The sequence below is a fragment of the Onychostoma macrolepis genome, chromosome 16 (assembly GCF_012432095.1).
Source record: "Onychostoma macrolepis isolate SWU-2019 chromosome 16, ASM1243209v1, whole genome shotgun sequence".
Classification (NCBI taxonomy): domain Eukaryota; kingdom Metazoa; phylum Chordata; class Actinopteri; order Cypriniformes; family Cyprinidae; genus Onychostoma; species Onychostoma macrolepis.
Genome location: NC_081170.1, coordinates 36,441,917 through 36,467,652, shown reverse-complemented (window position 1 = coordinate 36,467,652; position 25,736 = coordinate 36,441,917). Strand labels below are relative to the sequence as shown.

The window sequence follows — 25,736 nt, the reverse complement described above, 5'->3', positions numbered from 1 at the left end:
TAAACTCTGATTAGTGGTGATGTGGAAGAACATAGTTCAGGAATCAGCAAAAAAAAAAAACTAAACTAAACTTCAGTCAAATATTAAATATTAAATCACTCCGTTACCAGGAGACTGAAATGAAAAGGTTTAATTTCTGTGAATTGAATGCCGCACTCCTGTTGTTATTTCCATCTCTGAGGAGGCTGATCACTTGCCTTCGATGCACACTTCCTCCTCCACCCACATCTCCACCTCACAGCGGGCCGCTCCGCTCCAGCTCCAGAGACACAGGGCGCTGGCGACCCACAGATGGGGAGCGGGTCCTGCTATGCTGCATGAATGAGTACATGTTTACCTTCACAGATTGCCTCGTCTCCTCTTATCCCTGCTCCTTTTATTTTAGCCGAGTCGTCCCGTTGTTTGCGCCTTCATTTCATCCCGAGCGCTCGCGTACATCTGTTGTGTAAATACACAGCTCTGAAAGCAGCTTCACGCCGGGAGAAGGATATTACGCCGGCCCACACCTTCAGAGCCTCCGCAAACAAAGAAATTAAAATAATTCACTGCAGAGAGTGAATTCTTCTCATAAAGCCTTCGAACCCCACACTTGCCAATCTAATTCAAAATTTGACGATATCCAGTAGCTTTTAATTAAATGGATTTAAGCCCCGCTGGGAAACGTTCTGCAGCGAGTTTAAGTGCAGGTAGGAATAAAGTGTAAACGCAGGAAGTGAAAGGCGGTGTGTGTTGAATGGTGAATTCTGTTGTTTGCTCTTAGATGAGCTTGGTCTCATCTGAAGGGATGTTAGTTGAAGGACCACTCTTGTCTCTTCTGTATGCTGGAATAGATGAATTTTAGGAAAGTTCCAGCTCTGCTCATGTCTTTTCCCATTGTCCTGGCTCAGTCTAGCATGAAGTTCTCATGGACAGTCAGAGCATGTGACCGTAGGACAACACTAGGATCTGGATTCGTCCAGGATCACATGCCTTCCATTCAAACACTCCCATTCATTACACTCCAAGATTTTTAATGTGCATTATTGAAAAATGTATGAAAGGCTGGACTATAGAAAAGGCCATAAAATCCATTGTAGTATTTGACTGAATGGCCCTGTTTGCATTTATTGTTTTCATATTTTGAAGAATTCCTTACTTGCATTATGATTGAGATTCTAGGCAAAATGTGAAGCACTTGGTGTTACGCTGTCAGGAGTGACATGGGCAGATCAGCCTTCATTAGGTCTGATTCCAGCTGATGCACAGGAGCTTTCTGTGGGGAATCTGCTGGTCCTGCCCAAGCCTGAGCTCATTAGAGTATGACAGAGTCCCATCTACATTGCTCTCAATGAAGGTACATACGGTTCAGTAGGAAGATATTGATGTATTTATAGGGAACCTCATGCAGTGTTTTTGAGAAAGCTTACTTGATCTATTCTTGCAAGACCTGCCATTGACCCAGAGTAATGCTGCTCCAGCCATGAGGATGAGCTTCTTCCAGCTTCACGCCAGACCGTAATTGGATCCACTACAGGAACAGGGGCCAAAAGGTTCTGGCACAAGAGATTGATGGGCTGAGGGATACAGGAGAAAGTGTTTTACCCATCCACCAAATCTTGACCCCAAAACACATAGCAGGACCTCTCCGGGCTTCATGAAGCTCCTATTACTGTTCGTCCTGAAGCAGAGCTGGAGACCGAGCACCAGAGAGCGAGTCTCGGGTCTCCTGTTTCTTTTCATTTGATTCAGCTGAGCGTCAGGTTTCTGTAACTGAGCTTGCTCGGCTGCATTGCTTCTTCCTGAGAAATGTGCCCTTTGTCGTGTGCTAAAGCCATTATTTGTGCACTTCTCGGTTGTTTTGTGTGGACATTTAGAGGCTTGTTAATGCCACATACTCTCAAACAATGTGCCACTTGTCACTCTTGCTACTTTGTTTGCAATTAAATGTTCTCATTCTCTTTTGGCGCCACGGTTCACATAAAATGGCCAAACAATCTGGGTCTGCTTGGTTGGTGTGTGCGTTTCTGATTGGGTGGCTGATTAACAAACAAGACCGTGTTTGTTTGCCAACATGTACTATTCAAGCTTCTAGGACGGTCATTGTGAAAGCAGTTCCTGTGGCGGCTGCTATTTATATTCCTTCAATGCATCTCATTAACTGCTTTGCAACATTTGCACTTCTGGATCTCCTCCAGGTCGAGACCTCAGCCTTTCATGTCAGTGTTTTGTAGTTCAGGTCTGGGGTGTTCGCTTGGCTGTAACTGACTACACAGTGCTAATGCGAGGAACCGGAGCTGCCGTGGGCTGTGACCGTGACCCCGGGAGCGATGCTTTCTAATAAGCCCAAAAAAGGAGTGGAGTGCAATCATGTCCAACAAGCCAACAAAGCATCAAAGGGCCTCCATCTGCCAGCACACACAGGCAACCATTGTGGAATAGCAGACGCCGAAAGAGTCTGCTCGCTTTAGAGGATCCAATTCAGTCATTCGCTTTCTTCTTTTCTTTAGTCTGTTTTTCTCCACAGAAGGATGGAGAGGCTGAAGAGCTGCGAAACATAATGGATTTAGAGGGAAGTAGTCCGTCGCACCGGCTCTCTTGTGCAGTGCTTGCTGATGAGCTTATCAAGGCTTCTTCACTCGAGACTGGAAGATGAGGAGTTGTGAAGCGTCTGGTTCCTCTAATGCTCTTCTAATTTGCTATCATGTCAAATTAATTTCCTGAACTATCGAGATCAATTATGTCCTGAACCAGTGGAACCAAATGGACCTAATGCCCAAAAGGTGTCATATCAAGAACAGTGCCTTGCCAAAAATCTTGTTGTTAAAGGGTTTTTCTTCTGTTCATTTTGAAATGAACTTGTCAGTGCCATCTCTGCTTCTGGTTCATCTTAGGTGATGGCACGAAAAGACATGTAGGTGTCCACACTTGATAGCTTCATGATGCTTTTGTGTTATTTGTTGAGCTTGAAAGCTCCGTTTGAAAGTCTCCACTCATTCATGTGATGGAAAGAAATGACTAGTGGATTCTACAAAAAAGCTCTTTCTTTGTGTCCCATCGATGAAAGGAGTTGATAAGACCAGATAAAACCAGCACTGTCCTTAACTAGTCTCAGGACGTTACATGAAGGCATCCTCGAGTGCATAAGTGTTCAATATGAGAATGTTTACTTCAACAGATCAACAGATTTCATATTAGCGTGGCCTGCTAACACCTGGACTCCCTCCGCCGTGCCCATCAGAAACTGCCAGACACATTCATGCCTACAGGCCATCGTGAATATTAATGAAGGCCAACGCTTGAACTATGTCAAGTGTCAGTGTTATCTGCCAGAAATATAAAGAGGACCCTAAATGTAGTTAAGAATATGCATTATGGTGGACTTGGTGAATAAGTGGAGATGAATATATGTGTGAGGTGAGAGTTATGAAAGCAGTGTGGCTAGATAATGGAATAATATCACGAGGAAAGATGATCTACCAGATATCATGAAATAGAGTGACTATGTTTCATTGATGGTACAGTAAATTGTCATTTCCTCCACATGTTCAGGCCATCAAGCTTATATTTCAAAAGTAAGAGCATAAATTTTGCACATTAATTTCAGCATCTTCAGCCTGTTCTTCTAGATTTATTTTATTTCATTTCATTTCATTTTATTTTATTTTTTTACACTTTCCATAATGTTTAAAATCATCTGACCTCTTCCTGTTCAGGGTTCATGCATTTTATTGGCTGATGAATGCCAGCTGTGTTTTCCAAAGTTGTCACGTGACGAACGAGTCCAGTGCTGACCACACTGAACTTCCTGTCAATAGAGCCGCTCGCTCGGAAGCCAGCTTCCAGATTGATTTATTTCCTGTTGGTTGAAGATCAATGATCACAGAGCACATGCACAAAGAAATCAATGAACGGATTCCTTTGCAGAGATCCTAATTTAATCAGAGTGGAGGCCGGTAGTCGATGGTTATAGCGGCTGCAGGTTGTTTGCAATCACGTGATTGACGCACGAAATGCAGCTGGAGGGCAGGAAGTGATTTTTCTCCATAGGAATCAGTAGCAGAAACTCAATTCCTGTGTTTTGCATTGTTTAAGGATGCTCAAATCGGCCAAACCGAGAAACCACAAGGAGCTTTTATCGCGTACGAAAATGTGTTGTTCATGAGAGGGGAAAAGTCAAGAAATTGACTGAAAAACGCAGGAAAAGTGGCTTGTAAAGCTGCGTCTGCTGTCGGGAGGATAATGCTTGTGTGTGCAAATGGTTAATATATTATAAGATATAATATATAATATAAAAATATTAATAAAGATATAAGTAGATTGGGCTGCCACCTCTCGCGCATTCAGCGTGAGACAGTCAGAACTCACTCTAAGCGCCACACGCAGACACGATGTAAATAAGATATTATTTGCAGTTGTGAGAGCCTCATATCACGGAACATCGTGAGATTGCGATAAATTGAAGTGATTGACAGCTTTTTATTGATTAACGTTATATATGAAAGCGCTATTTGCTCGCTTTCCAGGCTATAATCGATTCAGAATTTAAATAAGTTGTTTTACGTGCTGCTAATAGGACCAACAACCACATCCCAGATAGCAAAATACACTCGGGCCAGCTCCGGTTAGATTCCCGCCTGCCGACTCCGTCTGCCGCACTCGGGCCGGATGCCTGTGGACTCAGTCGAGTCAATCGGGCCGGATGCAGCGGCCGTTAGCGAGCCGACACTGCCGCATCTTGTGGTTTCTCGGTTTGGCCGATTTGAGCATCCATAAACAACGCAAAACACAGGAATTGAGTTTCTGCTACTGATTCCTGTGGAGAAAAATCACTTCCTGCCCTCCAGCTGCATTTTGTGCGTCATCAGTGACGTCATGTGCAAACAACCTATAAGGATCTTGAGAGATGTGTGAGAACACACACAATCACATTCACTGGCTGCAGCGACTGCATTGTGTTGCACAGACGGTCCAAATGTTGTATAGGATTGTTCTCACAGGCTACTCGAGTGCTAAAAGAGTGTTTGTCATCTTTACACTGTCTCTCGTGTCTGTCTCCCGTAGGGTTCCAGGCATCACTATCGCCACAGACATCATCTGCGGTTTCCCAGGAGAGACGGAGGAGGACTTTGAGCAGACGATGGAGCTCGTGAGGCAGTACCGCTTTCCCAGCCTCTTCATCAACCAGTTCTACCCGCGACCTGGAACTCCAGCGGCCAAGATGGAGCAGGTTCCAGCTCACGTGGTGAGATACCAACAAGTGCATTTATTATGAATTAAAAGTACAAACAGATAGTACAAACTGAGAAACTGATCAAGCCAAAAAAAATTTAATTCAATAAATCAATAAATGCAATTGATCATTACTAGTTTTCATGAGTGCTCCTAATCCTGTGAGATAATAATCAAATTAGTTAATTAATTATGCTTATTAGTTAGTAGTAGTAGATACAATATTGTTACCGTTTTTATTGTTTACAGTATTTATTGTTTTTGACGTGATTCTGTAAAGATTTAGTAGAAACCAGGAGATTGTGTCTGAAGAACATACAGTGAGCCGCAGATACTCTAGTTACCTTCGACTGAAAACAGCACCTTCTACCTTCCTCATATTTGATTTCTTTGGAGTTTCTTCAGAAGATTCAGTGTGAAGTTCCTGGCAAGCTGGGAATATAGTGTCTTGATGTACATCTCATACTGCTGCCTGCTTGCATTTCACTTTCCCACTCATTAAACTCACACTAAAAACTCAAAGATTGAGTTAAGAACAAAACAAAGATTGGTATTTATTTTTCATTTTCTTTTGAAAATCTTGCACTTGTATTAACAACTCATTTAGCCGCTCATACCGTATTCGATGAAAGCGTGAAAATACTGCACATTTAAGATCACGTGAATGGCTTTTTTTAGCTTCTTGCATAATTCCAGCTGCATTACTCTTTAGAAATGTTGTAATGGACAGCTTGTGTTTGTTCTTAAGGTGTAATAAAATCAAATCTGATGACTGTGACGGAGTGCTGATGGTGTTGAAGCCTGACCTGTGTCTGGATACACTAAAGTCCATCACCTTTACCTGTTAACAAATGCTTCCAGATGACTGGTAAATGCGAATCTTCCTGTCGATTACTCTTCATTATGACATGCAGCTGTAGGCAGACGTCTCCCAGATGTGACGGAGTTTCTCAGCGATTAGACCCCACTGAAACAATTAAACTGACTAATGAAGCTCAAACTATTAGAGGAGGAGCAGCTTCACACATGAGGACTGGTGCTGGTTTTTCTATCCACACCTTGTTGTGTGTATCGGTGGTTGGTGTGGCCCTCGTTAGCATCAGCGTGCTCTGATCTAGTGTAAGTCTGAGTGTTTCCGCTGTGCTTTCGTGTGATGTGTGACTATCACAGTCAGTCTTGCTGCTCTCACCACCACGTCATCTGGCATCAAACGTCCGCCATGTTTCTTTGATGGAAAGCTTCTTCATGTGTCAGTTGTTTTGTTGGCTGTTCCAGCTCCGATCGTGCTACAGTCAGCCGGCTGAAGAACTGAATAGAGATGAGCTCTAATGAAGACGGGTTGCCCGTTCCTGAGAATCCATCCATTGATCTGTCGGTTCCATTATCGTCTCCTGTGGTAGATTTATCGTCAATGTACGTTTATTTCTAGAGCACAGTTTAAAACAACTCAAAGTTGACCCAAGTGCTTTACATTAATACACATAGAACAACATTCTAAACAAAACAGAGCAAAACAATGAAGTTAATCTTTACAATACATTAAAAGCCAGAGAAAACAGATGAGTTACTAACTAAGCCTTAAAATCTGACAATGTTTTAGCGGTTCTGATACACGGTGGGAGACTATTCCACAATTCAGGGGCAATCACAGAAAAGGCCCGATCCCCTCTTATTTTCAGTCATCCGCCTCTGATCAGATGATCGGCGAGATCTTAGTCCGTGTCCTGATTGTGGAAGCACCGCCGCCGATGATCTGAAAACGCTGGAGTTGAGCGACCGTCACTCAGCCAGTCTGTGTTCTGTCATGAGATCTCGACTCTATTGTTTGCGATTGTGATCGCTGAATAAATGCACTTACTCAGCCGCTCTTGTTTTAATAGAGGAATGTTTCACTGTTTTAATATTTTTTGTTTGTTTTACCAGTTTTCATAATGTAGACAGAGAGAGTGCTTACGTCTTTTGGTGTTCATTTACTGTATATAATAAAAAGCCTATAATAAATCAGTCCACTAGATGAGGGAAAATAAACCATGTATGAGTCCACATTCTATTGATTTGTGCTCACTGCTGAAAGTGCACTACCTGAAATGCAAAAGTAAGTTTTACTTGCGTAAGACAACAATCTTTGTTTATAAGTTTGAGCAAACATTTTTTTTTTTTTTTTTTTACCAGTTTAACCATTATACAGCATGACGAAAATGTGACTAAGATTTCATTGACTAAAATCTGACTTAAACTTGGCTAAATAAAAACAGGGCGAGGTTGACTAAATATGATAACTTAAACGTACATTTGAGTAAGACTAAATAAAAAATGACTGCCAAAATGAATACTGCTGTGCAGTTAATTAATAATAATCTTATTGCTAAAATGTCACGTTTCATTGACTAAATCTAGACTAATACTTCGGATTTTCTTGGACTAAAACTAGACTAAAACTAAATAGTATAAGGTTGACTAAATATGATGAAAACGAACAAGGACATTTAACGCGGGACTAAGACTAGAATTGAACATAGCTGACAAAATGAACACTAGTTTTATTCACTTTCAGTGGCATCTATGATTGCATGTCATCGTGGTGTTTGTGATGGAGCTCGTGTCAGATCAGCTGTTCTGATAGAGGAGGTTTTCGCTCTAGCATGGAGGAACAGATCCCATCCCCACAGCGGGGTCAAGGCGATGCAGGTTTAGTCTTCTGGGACGTCCCAGACCCACCTGGCACCTGCTGCATCCCTCACCCAGACCCTTCAGCGATGGTCAGCTCTGGCGGGACGCTGCATTAATAACACTTCCAGATGTCTGTCTGGGACCGAAGGGTCGGGGCGCTTTGGTTTCTCAGCACGTTTAGCCTATTTCATAGCAGCCGCCACGGCGTGATGAATGGGTCGTGAGCGTAATGGATGGCCTCGCGTTATCAGCGGCGGACGGTCGCTCAGGCCGAGCAGATCTGGCTCGCGGGAGGAGCTGGAAAAACTGGGAGCCTCCAGACCGGCATAATTACTCCCGCGTGAGGGAAGGGATAGCGGAGATAAATTGGCATGATCTGCTGGAATGTTGCTCTTACTAGCCAGACAGGTGTTTACCTTGACAGCTCGTCTGCCTCGCCGGCTCATCTTTAACCAGGGGAAATTAAAGCAGCGTCCTCCAGTCAAAGTTAAGGGGATTTGGATTCAAAGCTTCTGCCAGTTTTGCGCAGGCATCGGTGAGGAATACCCAGCACATGTGAAAACAAATTCATCTTAAAACAAAGACAGATGGGCAAGGCCTGGAGCGACCGATGCCAGCTTCATGGGGAAAACTGGAACAAAACAACTACTAAGCTGGTGTCGCTCACACTTGGGCCAAAACAGACTCTTCGTTTCCAAATCGTTTAGCTGGATTTCAGTCACCGTGGAGAAACATCCCCTCCAGATCTGCAGCTTGCTTGTTATCTGTCCTTTCTGAACTGTGTCAGAGGGATTGATGTGGCTGAAGCAGCAGATCCGGAGGTCTTGTGTGCTCTGTGAGACTGACTGTGAGAGAGAGGCATGATGGGAACAGGCAGTGACATCACTGCACTTCCTGTGGAGGAGAGAGCTCAACACCACATGCAGACGTGTCGTTAAAGGCCTGTGTCTCAAATTGTAATTAAGAATGGAATACTAGCATACTGCTCACTGCCTACACCGTTTAAAACTGTTTACAATTTATTTTATTAACAAAAAAAATGTATTCATCAAGGCTGCATTAAACTGATCAAAACTGACAGTAAAGACATTCATAATGTTGCAAAAGGTCACAAAAATTTATATTTCAAATAAATGTTGTTCTTTTGAACTTTCTATTCATCTGTGAATCCTGAAAAATAAAATGTCAGTTTCCACAAAAATATATTGTGCAGCACAACTGTTTTCAGCATTGATGATAATCAGAAATGTTTCTCGAGCAGCAAATCAGCATATTATAATGATTTCTGAAGATCATGTGACACAATGTAATGATGCTGAATATTCAGCTGTGCATCACAGAAATAAATTAGTTTAAAATATATTCATACAAAAAACAGATATATTTGAAATAGTAATGTTTTACTGTAAAACCTTGCCTACACCAAACCTTTGGACAGTAGTGTATGTGCAACAGTAAGCAGAGGTTAAGGTTTCAAACAGAAGTTCACTTCATTATCACATGACGTTATCTGATGTGTGATAAGTCGACACACGGGGAAAGACACAGAAATGTAGTATGAATGTACAGTAATTCACTTTAGATGAAAGCATCTGCCAAATACATGTTACATCTGAGCTTTGGGTTGCATGAACACGTAATAAATCAAAAAAAGAGATGTTTAAGTTACAACTTTTCATTCAGTCAAAGCAATGGGAAAAGATAGATGTTCGAGTTGCATGCATTGCATTGTGGGATAGAGTATTCCTAACGGTGAGTTCTGTTGCATGCTGCTCGGCGTACAGTATGCTGCAGGACTCAGACTCGTCCGGGGACGGAGCGTGTGTCCTGATGTGTTTGTTTTGTGAGCCGAGCAGATGGACAGTGTTTGAGGTGCCATCCTTCATCATCGTTGCGGTGACAGATGCGTATTCAGTTTGGATTTATGAATAGCAACAAGCTTCTATATGATCTCCATCTGCTGGAGACGTTTTCACGCTTTGCACAAAGCCAAGCCGCACACGATCAGCCGCTGATCGTCTTCTACTGTTGAATATTTATAGACACGCAGCGGACGATACACACGTTGAGTAACGAGAACGACTCCCGACACGCTCTGTAGAGCTCATATTCCTGTCAGAGCTCCAGTTAACGGGCCGTGTGTCGTTTCTAAACTAGCCTCTCTATAACTTCAATCAATTCTATTCCAAGTGCAGCACACATGAAGCTGTCACCATGATGTAAATATTAAACAAATCACTTGTTAAATATCTTTGCAGAAAAGATGCATGAGCTACAACTACATCCTGTACAAACTTGTCTTATACATATATGTTCAGAAATAATGTGAGGAAAATGCTTTAAAATATCTCAAAAGTCAAGGTAATTCAAATTCTAAATGACTGAAGGTATAACATGAGTAGACTATTATTAACTATAAATGTTCTGTTAAAAACAACAGCAGCTTTCAGTCTGTCACCATGATGCAAGCATAAAATATCAGACATACGGCAGTAGTTACAGGCTTTTTATTAGCTTGCGTTGCTTTTCCATTGTTTGTTCTGTGTAAACATGGACGTGTTTGACTGTTGCGAGACACACCGCTCAAGTTAAAAGAAGTTCACTCTCATCTTCTTGCATGTTTTTCTCATTCCACTGCTTGCGTCGCATCTTTGTCAACACAAAAGCACATTCTGTGTGATATGAGTGTCACACGTCAGAGGTTAATCGTTCTTTACCGCACTGTAAAAAATCAAAAGTTGAGAGAACTTAAGTTTAAGGCAACCAGCTTTAGCAGATCTTTGAGTTTTCTCAACTTGTTGTATTCAGTTTATAAAAAGTAAGTTATATATATTTTATAAAAGTTGGTTGCCTTAAACGTTTAAGTTTTCTCAACTTTAGTCAAAGTGTCTAATTCTAACGTTTGGTAATATTTCTATTCAAAATTGCGATTCCTCGATTTCTAAAAAATTGTAATCGTGGCAAAACATTCAATTCAAATTAATCGATAAAATCGGAGAAATCGCCCAGCCCTATTTCTGACAGAAACCTCCGCCTGCTCTGTTCGTGAAGTGCATGCGAGGCCCCAGTGGAGGAGGACCTGTATGAAAATGTATTGATTCCCTGCCGTACACCATCACAAGACATGATTGTCTCATTTAGACCTGCTTGAGTCAAATGGAAACCATTGAAAACCCTACAGTGACCTTTGTCCGTCTCGCCCTGGACGTCATCTGTGAGGCTGAGCGACGACTTCAAATAAAGGGGGAAAGTGGTTCCTTGGCTCATAGAGATGATTTTTCACCTCGGCTTGCTGCTTTGGGGGCCGGTGTAATCTCAGGACCCCGGCCCTAATAGACTGAAATATTGAGTCTCTCAAGGTCACTCCGGGGTTCATCTTTTTTGATCAAATTTCAGTTACTATTTTTCCCCCAGAATGAAGATGTGTGATTTGAGGAGGGTTGAGCGTATTCTCTGAAGGCCGCTAGCTTGGTTATCTCAGACCTCGCTAACCTCTCTCCTCTCTCATTCTCTCTCGGTCCGAATCAAACCTCCAGAAGGTGTGCTGCAGGAGCATTGATTGAGTGGATGAATGTGAATATGGCTGGAGTCTCTGAGCGCTGTGAAGCAGGTGTTATGGAGCTAATCCAGCGGGAGCTGCTCATTGCCCTGAGGATCTGTGTCGAGAAGGCCCTGGTCTGAGGAGCTGTGCAGAAACAGAGAGAGATGGAGTCACGGGGGACAGACAGGGATCTTTAGGCAGGTGTGGGCATGGATTCACTCTCGCGTCTGCATCCCATGCGTGTGATCGTGGGACGTCCGCTGAGCTCATCTATTACATCAGATGTTAAGGAGGGTTTCAGTGCTGTGTGTCTGATAGATCTCATGAGCTGCAGTGTTTCTGGCTTGTAGGAATATGTTGATGACCATTCTGGTTTTTGTGGTAAAATCACCGAATGCAGATGAAAAATTTCTATAGTTTCCAAGAAGATAATCGGCTTTTCCACTGTTGGTTGTCATTATTAGAACTGTCAATTCAGTGCTTTGCTTTAGTTCATTATAAAACAGAAATAACGTCAAAAAATATAGTCATGCCTCACTGATTTGTACATAAATTTGTACAATCTGTACTACTTGTACATTCCACGAAGTACTGATTAAATACTGACTTGTTTTTGAGACTCAAACCACAATTTTAATGTTTAAATTCAGATTTAATATAATTAATTATATTAGTTATAATGTTGTGACGAAACCACTGGTGAAACCGATAAATAACGGATAAGTAGCTGACATGAGATATGGTCATTCTATATCAGTTTATGCTAGAAAAAAATAACCAACCAACCTAAATTAAATAATGATTAGTATTTAAGACATAGTTTATCTTATGAGTCCAGAATGTCTATAATGTGCATCTGTAGTGTTTACTATTTTTCAGTTTAATTGAGTCTTACAGCCGTAATCTAAAATGTCTGTGTCATTGTACACCTGCACCGTTTTCATGATGTGATGTGAAATCAGTCATGAATCATATATGTGATGTTTATATTAATCCGCACTGGCTGTGAAACATGACTTCTCATCAACTAGACACTGCATAATCGCTCATAAATAGCCTTTCTTTAACTCGTGGCTGCATTAAAATCCATCACACATCTCCTCATTGCTCAGCGTTTGCATTTCACTACAAATTAGGGACGTATGGGCTTTTATAGGCGCTTCTGGAAGAAACTGAGAGGTCTTGAGGGCAAATACCCTCATTTTCTCCCCTTCAAGTGTTTCTTCTTCATTCCACTGTCTGATGTCTTCACATCATTCAGTTTGGTCTGCAGAGTTCACTGACTTGAATTTCTTTCTTCAGTTAATTAACACTGGTGTATTGTTATTGTTTTTCCTTTTTACAGAAGAAACAAAGAACCAAAGAGCTCTCTGCCCTCTTCCACTCCTACAACCCTTACGACCACAAGGTAAGAGTAGCTGTGCTTTAAGGTATATTTAATATACACTGAACAAAATTATAAACGCAACACTTTTGATTTTGCCCCCATTTTTCACATTTTAGAGTGGCCTTTTATTGTGGCCAGCTGTGCAATAATCATGCTGTCTGATCAGCATCTTGATATGCCACACCTGTGAGGTGGATGGAGTATCTCGGCTCACTAACACAGATTTAGACAGATTTGTGAACAATATTTGAGAGAAACAGGCCTTTTGTGTACATAGAAAAAATCTTAGATCTTTGAGTTCAGCTCATGAAAAATGGGGGCAAAAACAAAAGTGTTGCGTTTATAATTTTGTTCAGTGTAGATATTAATGCTGTTTGTATTTATTTTTTTTTTATGTATGTGTGTGCATTGTATTCCATAGAGAGAGAGGTTATTATTAAACTAAAGCTAGGATGTAAAATGAACAGCAGAAAGAGATGAGTAACATCGACGTGCATGTGAACAGGAACAGGAAGTGGTGTTTTAATGACATCATTGAAGATTGAGCTCATGTGGCTCCATCACAGAAACCCACGTCAGTCCCGTCAGTGGCTCTGAATGCTCTCGTCTCAGTCTGAACTAATCAGAGCCGCTGTAATCAACAGACCCAGCGGCTCTTTATTAACGAAACAAAACAGCAGCGATGCTTGGAGAGATGTAGTGAAACGAAAGATGATGTTTTTTAAATATTTTTCGCTTTCAGCTTCTATAAATGGTTTTTTTTACTGCTTCAGTGGACGTTGATCTGTGTTTTATGTGTGTAGATGATGCATTAAGCAGCCAGCAGTGTACTCATACAGACATTTTATCAGTTATCAATATAATGTTTTACAGCCAAAAATCACTAATGATTGTATACTGTATGTACTTTTTATTTTGTGTCTGCTTCCAGCTAGGGCTGTCACGATATTAGTTCACACCACGGTTATTGTGGCCAAAAGAATTCAAGATATTGATATATTGCGATATCTATAAAAACCTTGGGGAATCAGCCAAATTAATTTTTACATTTATTTAGGGTTTTTTACCCAATGAACATGAGGAGACCGATAAACACGAGACACATGCATTTTCACTTCTTCTTCTGCTTCAGTTCACAGCGGACCTGAGACTCTGGCTTTCTCGGTGGTCTTTGAAGCTCTCCATGAAATAACACGAGAGGAAATACTGTCAAGTTCAGCAGTATGACGAATAAATATTAACATCAAAACTGATACTTTAACCTGTTAACTTATGTACCTGTATTAATCTCTTTAACCTATAGTTGCGCCGGCGCCAGTGAAGTCATGCAGTTAATGCGCTTCTAATTGAGTTTTAATGTGTGTAGGTCAACCAGGTGCTGACGCCGGAGAATTTATGTGTCGTGTAATCATAAGTGTCCTGTTCGTTTTAAATATTGTGGTCATCACCAATACCGGTGTATCCTCACACCCTAAATCAACACGATGTTGATATTTCATGATTTGAATATCACGGTTATCATCCTCTACTTCCAGCCTAATCTGAGCCGTAAGTGCAGTATTAGCCAGTATAGCTACTGTATGAAGAACGTGTGTTTGTTTTACAGAAATCCCACCATAAACAGCCGCTCTTCTGGAGGGACGGGGATCTTTGGCAGATTTAGTCAGTTTTAGGAGTGACACCGTCCTGTCGTTTCTTACAGTCTGCTGAAAGGATTCTTATGTCTGAGATGAAATAAAGGTATAGATCAGAGGTCGGAGGAAAGGATCAGAATGAGTGAACAGATCTTCATACAGCGTCACCCGTCTCCCTCGGGCACTCGGCGCACTGCTGGCTGTGAAGATATCGCTTGTGTGTCTCGCTCGTAAACCAGATCTGCTAGATTTACTCCTGCATCTCTGTTCCTCTCTCTCTGTATAATTAAATGAAGAGGAACAACATCACGTCTGCTGCGTGTTTGTGCCTCCAGAGCCGCCCGTGCTCCGTCACACTCATCAGGACGCTCTGCTGCTCTGAACGCAGGTCAAAGGTCACCCCGGCTGCTGAGCTCTTAATTCAGAAAACGCAGATCCACATTAAAGCTCATCTCATCGGTTTGAGCTCGGACTGACACGAGTCCATGCGAATGTGTAGGTGTGGATCAGACAGATCTAGATCAGCGCTCCTGATCTCCTCAGAAGAGTCTGTTTTATGATAAAGACTGATTTAATCACATTATTCTGCTTATTATGTGCCAGCTTCCTATAAATTAAGTTTAGTGTCATTTATGCAGGAATATTGGACAGCAGCACGCTGTGATGGATCGACGCGCGTAATAAATGTGTGATTTGATTTTGATCAGATTGTTGTGTGTGTGTGTGTGTGTGTGTGTGTTGTGGATCTGTTCCTCATGCGTTTTGCTTCAGTCTGAGCTCATGAGGCCGGTGTTGATTTTGATGGAAATGTGCATGCATCAAAGACCACTGGCCTCAGATCAGGCTCATTTGCATAATGTAGCCCCGCCCCCAGCAGTAATTACACACGGTCGTGATTCCTGAGGCGTTTTCACAGCGCTCTCTTCACATGCATATTGTTTTTACATTGCTAAAAAAAAAGTAATAAAAACAGTGACACATTGTGTATTTTTAATTTGCAGCTTCTAGCCGTTGTCCAGCTGTTATTATTAATATCTCCCTTGGTTTGGGATCATTAGTCAGTAGATACTCGGTTAACTCCTCAGGTGTGATGATGGAGATATGCGTTCGTGTGGCCGCTCAAACACTCGGATGATTCCCAGCGTTCCTCGCGGTCTCGAGCGGGATGTAATTCCCTCTTTTTCTCTCTGGGGTTTGATCTTCACGGAACACACACTTTTGCTCTGCTGCTGTTCGTGGATCTACAGGACCAACGTAGGGCATTTGTGTGATTGGTGTAGATCTGATGAGCTTTTAAAACTGCACTGCCGATCAGAGATGTTTAAGTTGCAGTGTAGTCTGTGTTATTGATTATTGGTGAGAGTGCAGAATGCAGATCTCAGTGAGCTTGTGCTGAACTGAAGTGATTGACAGCTTCAGCGATCGCAGTTTGTTTGCTTTCTGTATATGTTCTATTCATAATTGCTGTTAAAGTTGACAGATGGGACAACAAAGTTCAAACAGATCTGTGTGTGTGTGTGTGTGTGTGTGTGTGTGTGTGTGTGTACAGGTTTATATATCCTGGTGGGGACTTAAACCTGAATACACACAGACTCATGGGACTCGTGTCACGGTGGGGACCTAAATTGAGGTCGCCATGGGTACAAAAGCTTATAAATCATACAGAATGAGTTTTTTTGAGAAAGTAAAAATACCTGTAGTTTCCTGTAAGGGGTAGCTTTAGGTGTAGGGCGATAGAAAATACGGTTTGCACTGTATAAAAACCATTACGCCTACGGAGAGTCCCTACAAGGATAGCTGACCAGACTGTGTGTGTGTGCTTGGCAGAATTTTAAGTCCCTGTTCAGTCTGTTTAGCTGCAGACACACACACACACACACACACACACACACACACACACACACACACACACACACACACACACACACACACACACACACACACACACACACACACACACACACACACACACTCATTGTTGTGTATTTATGTGTAAATGAGTGTTTCACACTTTAACAATATCACACTTTTCTGTCATTTTTCTGCAGCATCATTGTGTCATTACATCATCTCCAATGATGGATTGTGATTAATAACATAACAGTGGTGGAAATAATATTTCAATCGGGTTTAGGAATAAAATGACTGATTCTAATTACAATTAATATTTTCACACTTTTTGCACAATCTCAAAATTATAGTTTGATGAGAGGAATAGTCTGCTCAGCGATGTTTACCTTGATTTTGCCGCTGTTGTCTGACCGCTTCACTCACTGTAGAAAACAGGACAGGAGCGCTGGTGGAAATGATGTCATAAAGAGTGATGTCATTTCCATAAATTGTGATGTCACAGATCTTCAAACACTCCCAGAATGCTCAGAAATGAGCTGTTTGGGTAAATGTTGTTGTGACGGACGGAGCTACGGCTGTGTGTCAGGTCAGGTGCAGGCCGGGATCAGCGTTTGGCAGCACTGGATAACTCCTCTCCACAGTAACGCACAGACGTGTCTCCTGTCACGCTGAATAAATTGCTCTCTTAGCTATGCTAATATCCTGTGCTGTGAATGAAGTAATTACACTAACCTCAGAAAGCCGTAATTACAGCCGCTCAGAGCAGGAGGAGGCAGACAGAAATGACCCGTGCTTTTGTTGCTGGAGATTTTAATGTCATTCCCTTTATGTCCCTCACTTGTGCTAAATCTCAATAATTCATGTGTGCATGTGTGATTTTTGGAGATTTATTTTCTGTTTTTGTGTTTAGTTTGCTGGTATATGGGAAACGCTCTCGTTTCCTGCAGCACTAACCTGATGAATGAACAATGGAAATAAACACGTGCCCAGGTTTTTTGTCACTGAAATCCACATTATTGTTGTTGTTGTTGTCTAGTTATCGCTACAGTACTTGGCTACAGCAGGTGCACACATTGAAACAGAAGGTTAAAGTCCGTGTAAAGTGATATTAAAATGTGTTCTGAGTTTGTCACACAACAGAAAAATGTTATTAACCACCCAGCCAAATTTGAATGATAAAAAAATGCCAAGTAACTCAAATAAGTTATCAGAATCTTTGAAAAATAAGCAGGACTCTCTGCTCTCAAACGCTGGGGGCGTGTCCGCTGTCGGCGCTGAAACCACGCCCACTCGCGGGAAAGCGGCCGTCTCTCTCAACTGTCAAATACTGTTACAACCTTAATGGATGCTACACATCTCAGGAGGGATTTTGTCCCACTCCTCTTGAAGCGGCGCTGCGCAGAATGATCAGTGTATGACAACAAAGTACCACGAGAGCGATTCGAAAGCATAAGGATCCATCTGCTCTCTTATCGCTCTCGCGGCACTTCGATGTCATACGCTGATCATTCTGCGCAGCGCCGCTTCAAGTCGAACACACCTATTAAGGTTTCGAGGCTGACGTCATAGGGGTCATAGGCAGCATTCCTCCTCCTCCAAACACGGCGAGTTGAGTTGATGCTAAAGAGCTTGATTTTGGTCTCATCTGAACACAACACTTTCCCCCAGTTCTCCTCTGAATCACTGGCAAGCTTCAGACGGCTGTACATGTGCTTTCTTGAGCAGGGGAGCTTGCGGGCGCTGCAGGTTTCAGTCCTTCACGTCGTAGTGTTACCAACTGTTTTCTTGGTGACTATGGTCCCAGCTGCCTTGAGATCATTGACGAGATCCTCCCGTGTAGTTCTGGGATGATTCCTCACCGTTCTCATGAAACTCCACGAGGTCAGATCTTGCATGGAGCCCCAGATCGAGGGAGACTGACAGTTATTTTGTGTTTCTTCCATTTGTGAATAATCACACCATCTGTTGTCACCTTCTCACCAAGCTGCTTGACGATGGTCTTGTAGCCCATCCCAGCCTTGTGTAGGTCTACAATCTTGTCCCTGACGTCCTTGGACAGCTCTTTGGTCTCGGCCACGCTGGAGAGATTGGAATCTGATTGATTGATTGCTTCTGTGGACAGGTGTCTTTTATACAGGTAAGGATCTGAGATTAGGAGCACTCTTAAAGGGAGTCTCAGCTTGTTACCTGTATAAAAGACACCTGTCCAGAAATCTTGCTGATTGATAGGGGATCAAATACTTATTTCACTCATTAAAATGCAAATCAATTTATAACCTTTTTTAAATGCGTTTTTCAGGATTTTTTTGTTGTTATTCTCTCTCTCACTGTTAAAATAAACCTACCATCAAAATTATAGACTGATGTACAAAATCAGCAGGGGATCAAATATGTTTTGTCCCCACTGTAGATAACATAACACATGTTTAAACTGAGAAATTTTACAATTTTATGCACAAAATGAGCTCATTTCAAATGTGATGCCTGCTACAGGTCTCAGAATAGTTGGGGCGGGGCATGTTTAGCATGGTATAGCATCTCCTCCTCTTTTCTTAACAGTTTAAAGACGTCTGGGCATCGAGGTTATGAGTTTCTGGAGTTTTGTTGTTGGAATTTGGTCTCATTCTTGCCCGATATAGGTTTCCAGCTGCTGAAGAGTTTGTGGTCATCTTTGATGTATTTTTCGTTTAATGATGCGCCGAATGTTGTCTATAGGTGAGAGATCTGGACTGCAGGCCAATTCAGCACCTGGACTCTTCTACTACTAAGCCATGCTGCTCTAATAGCTGCAGTATGTGGTTTTGCACTGTCCTGCTGAAATACACGTCATCTGGAGGGGAGCATATGTTGCTCTAAAATCTTTATATACCTTTCAGCATTCATAGTGCCTTCCAAAACATACAAGTTGCCCATACCGTATGCACTTATGCACCCCCATACCATCAGAGATGCTGGCTTTTGAACTGAACGCTGATAACACACTGGAAGGTTTAGCCCGGAGGACACGGCGTTCCAGTTTCTCTGAGTCTTTTGATGATGTTATCCACTGTAGATGATGAAATTTGCAAAGCCTTTGGAATTTGACGTTGAGGAACATTGTTTTTAAAGCATTCCACAATCTTTTTACGCACTCTTGCACAGATTGGAGAGCCTCTGCCCATCTTTACTTCTGAGAGACTAACCCTCCAAGACATCCCTTTTATAGCTAATCATGTTACAGACCTGATCTCAATTAACTTAATTAGTTGCTAGATGTTCTCCCAGCTAAATCATTTCAAACTGTCTTGCTTTTTCAGCACTTTGTTGCCCCCGTGCCAACTTTTTTGGGACCTGTAGCAGGCATCAAGTTTGAAATGAGCTCATTTATTGGATAAAAGTGTAAAATGTCTCCATTTAAACATTTGTTATGTTCTCTATGTTCTATCGTGAATAAAATATTGGCTCATGTGATTTTTGAAATTCTTTTAGTTTTCATTTTATTCAAATTTTAAAAGTGTCCCAACATTTCCAGAATTCAGGTTGTACTTGTTTAGCTATACTATACTTGTGAGGACCAATTGTGAAATATCATGACAACTGACTAGTGAGGACAGTTTAGATGACCTGACCAGTTAAAAAGTCTTATCAACTGGTCAAATCATGTTTCTATTTTAATCTAGCAGTTTGCACAGCTTTCTGTGAGAGTTATGTTTAGGAGTACGCCATATAAAATATCATTAACCTGACATAAAAACATTGTAAGTCTATGAGATCTTCTCTCTAAGTATAGTCAAAGAAAGTGTTTGTGTGTGCGCAGTGAACGGGCATGAAGAGGCTGATATTGTGTACAGATGCATAATGAAGGCAGGATCCCAGTGTTTGGGGCAGTGATTTATGTGATCTCTCTGCAGCAGATGGCAGTGAACAAGGCCCATCAGTCACAGTCAAAGGCTATTGAGCAGCGTACAATGCTGTGTGTGAGCGGCGATCGGCCCGGGACGCAGCAGCACCTCTCTGAGCTCCGGAGCGGATCACTCGTGTCCGGCTTTGTGCTTCACCACAATAAAGAGCAGATCAGCTGTGAAAAACACACACAGATGTCTGCTGAGTCTCCACAGTTTGATCATCACACATACATGTGTCTGTCTGCCCATCAAGCACTGCTTCCTTTGTCTTTTAAAGTGTTTGTTTTTGTTTCAGCAGCAATTTAGTTTAAAACTTGTGTATCAGCCCGCACTGATTTTCTCCATATGGCCAAATATCATCCATTCACTCCTGAGTCTCAGCATTATGAATCCAGTGTCTGATGGACTCTGTGATTGACCTCTGTTTGTGGGATTTGTTTGCGTTGTCCTGCTGCCGTCTCAGAGGCGGGTGTAAACTCGTCTTTAGTTCACGCTTAATTCGCAGCTCTCTCTTGATTAGTCGTAGTTTGTCGTTTGACACAGATCTATCAGAACCTCAAACACTGAGGCGCTCGCGTCCGCTCCTTCATTCGGTCTCGTGGAGGTTTGTTTTAATTACAGCTGGCTTTATTCTTAAGACTTTTTAATTGGATCGGTAATCTTTGCTTTCAAATCAGAAATGCGAGTGGTTGAATTAATTTAGCAATTAATTAGTGCAATTAATTAATGACCTATTAGATTTACACGAGTGAGTGCAAAGGCTTTATTAACCAAGTTGTGTTCTTGTTTTATACAACTCATTATTTTCTCAAGGGGGAGTCTGAGATATCAGTCTGATATCAGGCTTGAACTGTCAGCATTTACTCGTGCTTCTGTCATTCCAAACCTTTAAAATGAGATGTTTAACAGTACGTCTATGCTACTGTTTTCCATATAAACATCAGCTGTTGTAACTTGTGCTCCATTCCCCCAGTCTTCTGGTCATACCATAGATTTATATGCAGAACAGAGCTCTCACTAATCATACAGTAGCTCCCAGATCTGATGGTCATATTCAGACATGGGTGTCATTGGCCGTTTGCATCGCATGAAGATTATTCTGAAGGAAGTCATTTGGGTTTGTGAGAGCGAGTGAATGATGGCTTCACTGTCCCGTCAGCTTCTGCTCCAGGATCATCTCAGGTCTATTTTTCTGATCACACACTTCATCACAGACGCATTTCCCACACTTTATATATTTCTTATCAAAATCAGTCATAAGTAGCTCGAGTATATTTGTAGCAGTAGCCAAAAATACATTGTATTAGGATATTAAGTAAAGATCATGTTCCATGAAGATATTTTTGTAAATTTTCTACCGTAAACATATCAAAACTTAATTTTTGATTAGTAATATGCATGGCTAAGAACTTCATTTGGACAACTTCAAAGGCGATTTTCTCAATATTTAGATTTTTTTGCACCCTCAGATTCCAAATATTGTCCTATCAAACCATGCATCAATGGAAAGCTTATTTATTCAGCTTTTCCCTTATGACTGGTTTTGTGGTCCAGGGTCAATGATCTCTCAATGTGTCAAAGGTGTTATGGTGGTTTCACTAAGTCAGTGTAGAATCGTTGTGGGCTTTCATTTCTCTCATACAAGCCTGAATCTTGTTTTAGCGTGATGGCAGTTGTTTGTGTGATGTGTTTTGCTGATTGGATGTCCTGTGTGTGTCTGCCGTGTGTTGGTGGACACTCTGGAGGAGCTTCTGTCCGACTGCAGACTGACTCTGAGAAGTGTGCTGTTGGACACAGATGAAGCTGCAGGCATTTTGGTGTTACGCTCCACACAGGAACACAGCGATGTTATTGGATTCAAAGGGCTGCTTTTGTTTGTCTCTTGGACATTAATCTTTGTGTGACGCTCTCTAGATGTCTGGAAACTCTGCCTTGTTATTGTAAGACAAAAGAAGAGGCGAGTGTGTCCTGTCTCTGTCCCTGTCTCTACTCGTTTGAAGGCACATTCATCGTCCTGCAGGGCTTTACAGATGTGTGGTTTTGTTCCTGCTCTTTAGTCTGTTGTTTTAGAGAGCGATCTCTCTCTGGAGCGGCGTGTGTTTCTCTGAGACCGTGAGCTGATGGGAGAATCTACAGCGAGAGACAGAGATGGGGTCAGCATCTGTGAACGAGTGACGAAACGCGCGTCTGTGTGATTTCACAGCTCTTCAGTGTCCAAATGACTCACTGCTTGACAACTAGTTATTCAGTCTGCATTTGTTTACATGAAGTGTTTTGTGTATAAATGAGAATTATTCAGGAATAAATGCTGTTGTAGCATGCAGATGAACAGAATGAGACACCAATGTGTTTTTAGCAATGCATATTACTAATCAAAAATGAAGTTTTGATGTATTTATGGTAGGAAATTTACAAAATATCTTCATGGAACATGATCTTTACTTAATATCCTAATGATTTGTGGAATAAAATAAAAATGTATCATTTTGACCCATGCAATGCATTGTTGGCTATTGCTACAAATATACCTGCTGCTTATGACTGCTTTTGTGCTGCAGAGTCACTCATTTGTCACAGTGCGGATTACTTACACAACACTGGGTCACGCTTTGTTTTAATAGTTTACTATAGACATTCTAGTATAGGTAACTTTACAAGTACGTGTCAACTTATTCTACTAACAGTCTACTATTACTCTAACGAGAGTTAGCTGGCATGTAGTTGCAGAGTTACTTATAGTCAACAGAATGTCTAAAGAGGGCCAATCAAAATACAGTGTAATCCAACACTGAAACAAATACTAAACCTTAACCTGTACCCTAGTAGTGTTAGTAGCACATTCTGGTAAATATCATTATTATTTGACACGATTGGATCCAACCCTGATATTTCTGAACTATTCTTGACAGGTAAAGGTGTGATGGAGTTAATGAAATCACACACACACTCTCTCATGTCTGTGTGATGTTACGATTGAAGCCTCATCGGTCATCTTCAGATCTTTAGTCCTGTAAACTCTTCAGCAGGTGGAGAAGCGTCCTGGACAGCTGTTGAGCGGCTCATGTCTGGCGTGACTCATCGACTCTCTGAGAGAAGCAGTTAAGGCTTCGAGCAGACGTGTCACAACACGCTCTGGTTAGTTTAATAACAAACTACCCGTCAGACACCAGCTCAGATCTCTCAACCTAGAGAGTTACAGCTCACCTGTTCTCCGTGTTACGATGCTCTTGAGCTGCATGTGTAATATTCAGTATTGATTTGAAATGATATTGTTTTAAGAGACTTTTCAGTTGTCTTTATACACCATCTTTGATGGATTTTTTTTTTACTTGTCGCAGTGCATTATGGTAATGCCTCCTTTGAAGAATTAAAAAAAAAAAAGATTGTGATAAGTTATGTAGTTAGGCAGCACACTACAGTAGATTTAGCAGTAGCGCTGCTGTTCTCTTACAGGCTCATTTCAGTCCAGACATCCACTTTTCATGTACTGTCAAATAGTTATACATGCAGAGAGTGTCTCGGAGTTTATCCTGAGTTCTGATGCGTTTCATATGCTTTAATATAGCAGTATATCATGAGTGTTAGTAACTGGTTAGAGAATGTCATCAGTCAGTTTTAAAGCGCTCCTGAAGCTCAGATGCGGCTGACGGGTCACGGTGAGCGAGTGTGTTGCTGTAGTTTTGTTTATGTTGTATTAATGTGACTAATATGACTAAGTCCTCTCATCTGCTTTATCTGCTGCTATGCATGTTGAGTTTGTGGGTGGGCAAACACATCTGGAGCCTCGGTTAACAAGCCTTTCTTGTCAAAGCCCCCTGAAACTAGACCACTTACACAACGGCATAATCATCTGCTCAAACAGCGCAGCAGACACGGCTTTCACTGCCGGATTATGGCTTTTGTTGAGCTATGACTTAATAGCAGCCTGTGATTTTAAGACTTCATTGTGTGTTTCGTCCCACGGCCGTCCAGGAGGACATCAATACAACCGCATTCATCATGCAATATTGTTCGGATTTGCAAATGCTGTTATTAAGGAAGATTTCATTATTGAGCCACTGCTGCAAGTCGTCTTTGAAGCCTGTTTCTATTGACACACAGCACATCACACAGCGGCTGCTTTTGTCTGAAAATAAATGATGAACATCATACAGCAGAGTCGCACGAGTCTGTCCTTCACTGTCCTGAAAGTCTGTCAGATATCGTGTCTGAATTTGGCTTTAGGACACACTGCTGGTGTTTCTTGTTAGTTGGTGTAAAGTCCAGGCTGTGTTTGTGCATCCAGTGAAAGTGAGGCCTGGGTTTGCGTGAGGCTAGCTGCTCCTTTAGGAGTCTGATCTGAGCAGATGAAAGCCGGGGATTGTGGGTCTCTCATCGATCGATCAGTCGATCCGCTGCAGGCAGCCCCTGATGATGTCCGGTGTGTGTTGAGCTCTGGAGACGCTGGTGCTGATCTTTGATGTGTGCGCTCAGGCCAGATCTCACACTTCAGAGTCAGACCTTCACAGAGAGAAGCTCAGCGAACGTCTCCGCTCATGCTGTTGAGACAAAAGCAGGTTTGTGTGCTCTAAAGTCATTATTAAGTGATTAGTCCACCCTACAACAGTTTCCCAATTACTCCCCATCATGTTGAGGGACTGACTGACTTCTGTTTTGAAGAATGTTTTTGTTTTGCCCATACAGTGAAACTCAATGGGGTCCAAATGTTCTTCAAAACATCCTTTGTATTAGCAGAAATTCATACAGGTTAGAAATACAGTAATTGTGAATATGGGGTGAACTATACGTTTATTGCTGTTAAACATGCCTTGAGGCTGCTGTCTGTAAATATCAAACAGGAATGCATGTACAGAGAGATGATTGACATCTGTCAGTTAGATGATGATTTGCATGACCTTGAAAGCTTTGATTCCCGCTGTCAGACTCAACATGACGTTTAGCATTGAACACGTTTTAAATTAAGCTCAGATCATTAACCCTCTGGGGTCTGAGGTCATTTTGGGGCCCTTGAGATGTTTTGACATGCCCTGATATTTGTGCTTATTTCAGCTACTTAAAACATACTATTGACCAACATGTAATTTTTTTTGTATTCAGCACAAACTGTGCTACAATAATATGTGACCAAGATGGATGTACATGTTTGCACTTTTTAGAAAAAAAATATTATGCGTGGTTAGTAAGTTTTGGGGAAAAAAAGTAGCTGAAATAGGGCCTTAAAACCCACACTAAATAGTCCTGAACAAGACTTTTGAGTAATCAGTCTCGTAGGCTAGAATATTTACTTCAGAATTATGTGAAAATCATTCTGCTTACTCATTCACAGAAAACAATATATTGATTTAAAATTTTCAAGACATGTTTTGTGATCGAGGGTCTATATGCGAGGGAGTGGCAATGGCCATGAATATTAAGTGAGTCTCACCTGAGAGACAAAGGGCCCTCCCCTAATGACCCATCAGTGTGACTGTGAGGCAGGTAAGAGAGAATGTGAGGAGATTGAAAAAAAGGGTTTTTTAAATTATTTGTATTTTATTTACAACACAGTATAATCAAAACAT

The 25,736-nt window shown here is 41.7% G+C and overlaps 1 protein-coding gene across 1 annotated transcript in view; it reads left to right on the top strand.

Moving 5' to 3' along the window:
• cdkal1 (CDK5 regulatory subunit associated protein 1-like 1) overlaps window positions 1-25,736 on the top strand; it is a 269,763-nt gene that overhangs the window by 193,070 nt on the left and 50,957 nt on the right. Inside the window, exons 11-12 of the mRNA XM_058747144.1 lie at window positions 5,041-5,221; window positions 12,765-12,827. Of these exons, the coding sequence (XP_058603127.1) occupies window positions 5,041-5,221; window positions 12,765-12,827 (244 nt within the window). The remainder of the gene's footprint in view (window positions 1-5,040; window positions 5,222-12,764; window positions 12,828-25,736) is intronic.